This window comes from Mesitornis unicolor, unplaced genomic scaffold, assembly GCF_000695765.1.
Source record: "Mesitornis unicolor isolate BGI_N332 unplaced genomic scaffold, ASM69576v1 scaffold5358, whole genome shotgun sequence".
NCBI classification, from domain to species: Eukaryota; Metazoa; Chordata; class Aves; order Mesitornithiformes; family Mesitornithidae; genus Mesitornis; species Mesitornis unicolor.
Window position 1 is genome coordinate 1 of NW_010203718.1, and position 3092 is coordinate 3092.

Below are 3092 nucleotides of genomic sequence, written 5' to 3' on the forward strand. Positions count from 1 at the left end.
TAATAACACCAATACTACTGCTACTCCTAATGCTACACCTAATACTACTCCTAATAGCAATACTACTGCTACTCCTAATACGAATACCACCAATACTACTCCTAATAGTAACACTGCTCCTAATTGTAATACCAATACTACTGCTACCCCTAATACTACCCCTAATAGCAATAATCCCAATACTACTGCTACTCCCAATACTACTCCCAATAGTAATAACACCAATACTACTGCTACCCCTAATACTACCCCTAATACTACTCCTAATAGTAATAATACAAATAGCACTGCTACTCCTAATAGCAATACCACCAATACCACTCCTGATAGTAACACTACCCCTAATAGTAATAATACCAACACTACTGCTACTCCTAATACTACACCTAATCTACACGTAATACTACTTCTACTCCTAATAGGAATACCACCAATACTACTCCTAATGGTAACAATACTACCAATACTACTCCTGATAGTAACACTACTCCTAATAGTAATACCAATACTACTGCTACCCCTAATGCTACCGCTAATACTACACCTAATAGCAATAATACCAATACTACTGCTACTCCAATTCCTAATAGCATTACCACCAATACTACTCCTGGTAGTAACACTACTCCTAATTGTAATACCGATACTACTGCTACCCCTAATACTACCCCTAATAGCAATAATCCCAATACTACTGCTACTCCCAATACAACTCCCAATACAACTCCCAATACTACTCCTAATAGTAATAATACCAATACTACTGCTACTCCAAATAGCAATACCACCAATACTACTCCTCGTAGTAACACTACTCCTAATTGTAATGCCAATACGACTGCTACCCCTAATACTACCCCAATACTACCCCTAATAGCAATAATACCAATACTACTGCTACTCCCAATACTACTCCCAATAATACTGCTACTCCTAATACTACTCCTAATAGCAATAATACCAATACTACTGCTACTCCTAATAGGAATACCACTAATACTACTCCTAATAGCAGCATTACTCCTAATTGTAATACCACTACTACTGCTACTCCTAATACTAATCCTAATACTACTCCCAATACTACCCCTAATACTAATAATACCAATACTACTGCTACTCCTAATAGGAATACCACCAGTACTACTCCTAATAGTAACACTACTCCTAATTGTAATACCAATACTACTGTTACTCCCAATACTACTCCCAATAGTAATAACCCCAATACTACTACTACTCCTAATACTACATCTAATAACAATAATACTAATACTACTGCTACTCCTAATGCTACTCCTAATACTACTCCCCATACTACCCCTAATAGTAATAATACCAATACTACTCCTGATAGTAACACTACTCCTGATAGTAATACCAATACTACTGCTACTCCTAATGCTACTCCTAATAGTAACAATACCAAATGCTACTCGTGATAGTAAGGCTACTCCTGATAGCAATAATACCAATACTACTGCTGCTCCTAATATTACTCTTAACAGTAATAATGCCAATACCACTCCTAGTAGTAACCCTACTCCTAGTGGTAACACTTCTGCTGAGAGAGCAGGAAAAGGGCGATCAAACGTGGACACGAAGCAACAGGGGAACGGCTCCAAGGCCCCCGGTTCACGTGGAAGCACCAAACTACCTGGGAGGAGGCAAAAGGGCGGTGGTTGCGGTTCCCGAAACCGAAAACCCCGCTCTGCTACGGCCCCAAATCCCCCCCAGAAAATGGGAAAAGGCCCCGGCGGCCAAAACCCAAGCGGGAAGAAGCAGCGGGGTCCCCTCGCGCCGCCTTTTGCCTTGGGGAAAGGAGGAAAACGCCCCCAAAATTCAACCTCACGCGCCCTACGGGGGACACGTTACAACAGAAACACCCCCTCAAAAACATCACCGCACTCTGCACGCCCCCAGACTGAAAATAACGCACAGTTTCTACTAAAAAATCGACTTTATGAGGGATTCTAAGCCCAAATCCCCGCGTTTTTTGGGCTCTCCCAGCAAAGCCGCCTCCTTCGGCGCCAAAACATTTTTGGGGTCTGAAATTTCACCCCGGAAATGATTTGTTTTATTGAAATGCTGGGGGGAAAAGCGACGGGTCCGCTGGATTTTACGAGAAAGAGAGGAGAACGGGGATCGTGCGCTGTCGGGGCGCTGGGTTTCTCCCCCAAGCCCCAAATCGCCGAGTATTTTGGAAGAGAAACGCGGGAATCGGTGCAAATGTTGGGGTTGTTGAGGAAAACCAGCACGGATTTGTTTCAAAGCTGCTCGTGCCTTCAGCCTCCGTCCTCCTCCTGGGAGATCGGGGCTTAAAGTTCAACGAATTGTGGCTCAGGAACCCAAAAAGGGTCCGGGTTTGAGGCAGGGGGCGCGTGGATCATTTAAATCGGAATAAAATAACGAAGCTGCTCCATTTTGGTGTCTGTTTGTCCGTGAAATCCGGTCGTGACAACCAAAGAAGTTCAGCAGCAGCGGCTGGGACAGAGACTTCACCGAAATTATCGTCATTTTGATGGGAAAGTGATGTGGTTTGGGGACAATCTGGGGAAAAGGAGAAATTCCTGTGAAATTTGGGGAAAATCTGGGGAAAATGGAGAAAGTCCTGTGAAATTCAGGAAAAATCTGGGAAAGATGGAGACATTCCTGTGAAATTTGGGGGAAAATTTGGGGAAAAAATGGAGAAATTCCTGTGAAATTTGGGGGAAATGGAAAAATTCCTGTGAAATTCAGGGAAAATTGAGAAACTCCTGCGAAACTCGGGGAAAATGGAAAAATCCCTCCGAAATTCGGGAAAAATGGAGAAATTCCTGTGAAACTTGGGGAACATCTGGGAAAAATTGAGAAATCCCTGCGAAATTCGGGAAAAATGGAGAAATTCCTGTGAAATTCAGGAAAAATCTGGGGAAAATGGAGAAATTCCTGTGAAACTCGGGGAAAATCTGGGAAAAATGGAGAAATTCCTGTGAAACTCGGGGAGAATCTGGGGAAAATGGAGAAATTCCTGTGAAACTTGGGGAAAAATCTGGGGAAAATGGAGAAATTCCTGCGAAATCTGGGGAAAATGGAGAAATTCCTGTGAAATT

At 42.8% G+C, this 3092-nt stretch overlaps 1 protein-coding gene across 1 annotated transcript; it reads left to right on the forward strand.

Annotated features, from left to right (window-relative positions):
* Positions 1 to 1216: 1216 nt before the first annotated feature.
* On the forward strand, positions 1217 to 1442 carry LOC104545612 (circumsporozoite protein-like; the record flags this gene model as incomplete). Its single annotated transcript, XM_010190799.1, has 1 exon — positions 1217 to 1442. A coding segment is annotated over one exon (226 nt), but the record flags the coding sequence as incomplete, so codon positions are not given.
* Between the last annotated feature and the right edge of the window lie 1650 nt (positions 1443 to 3092).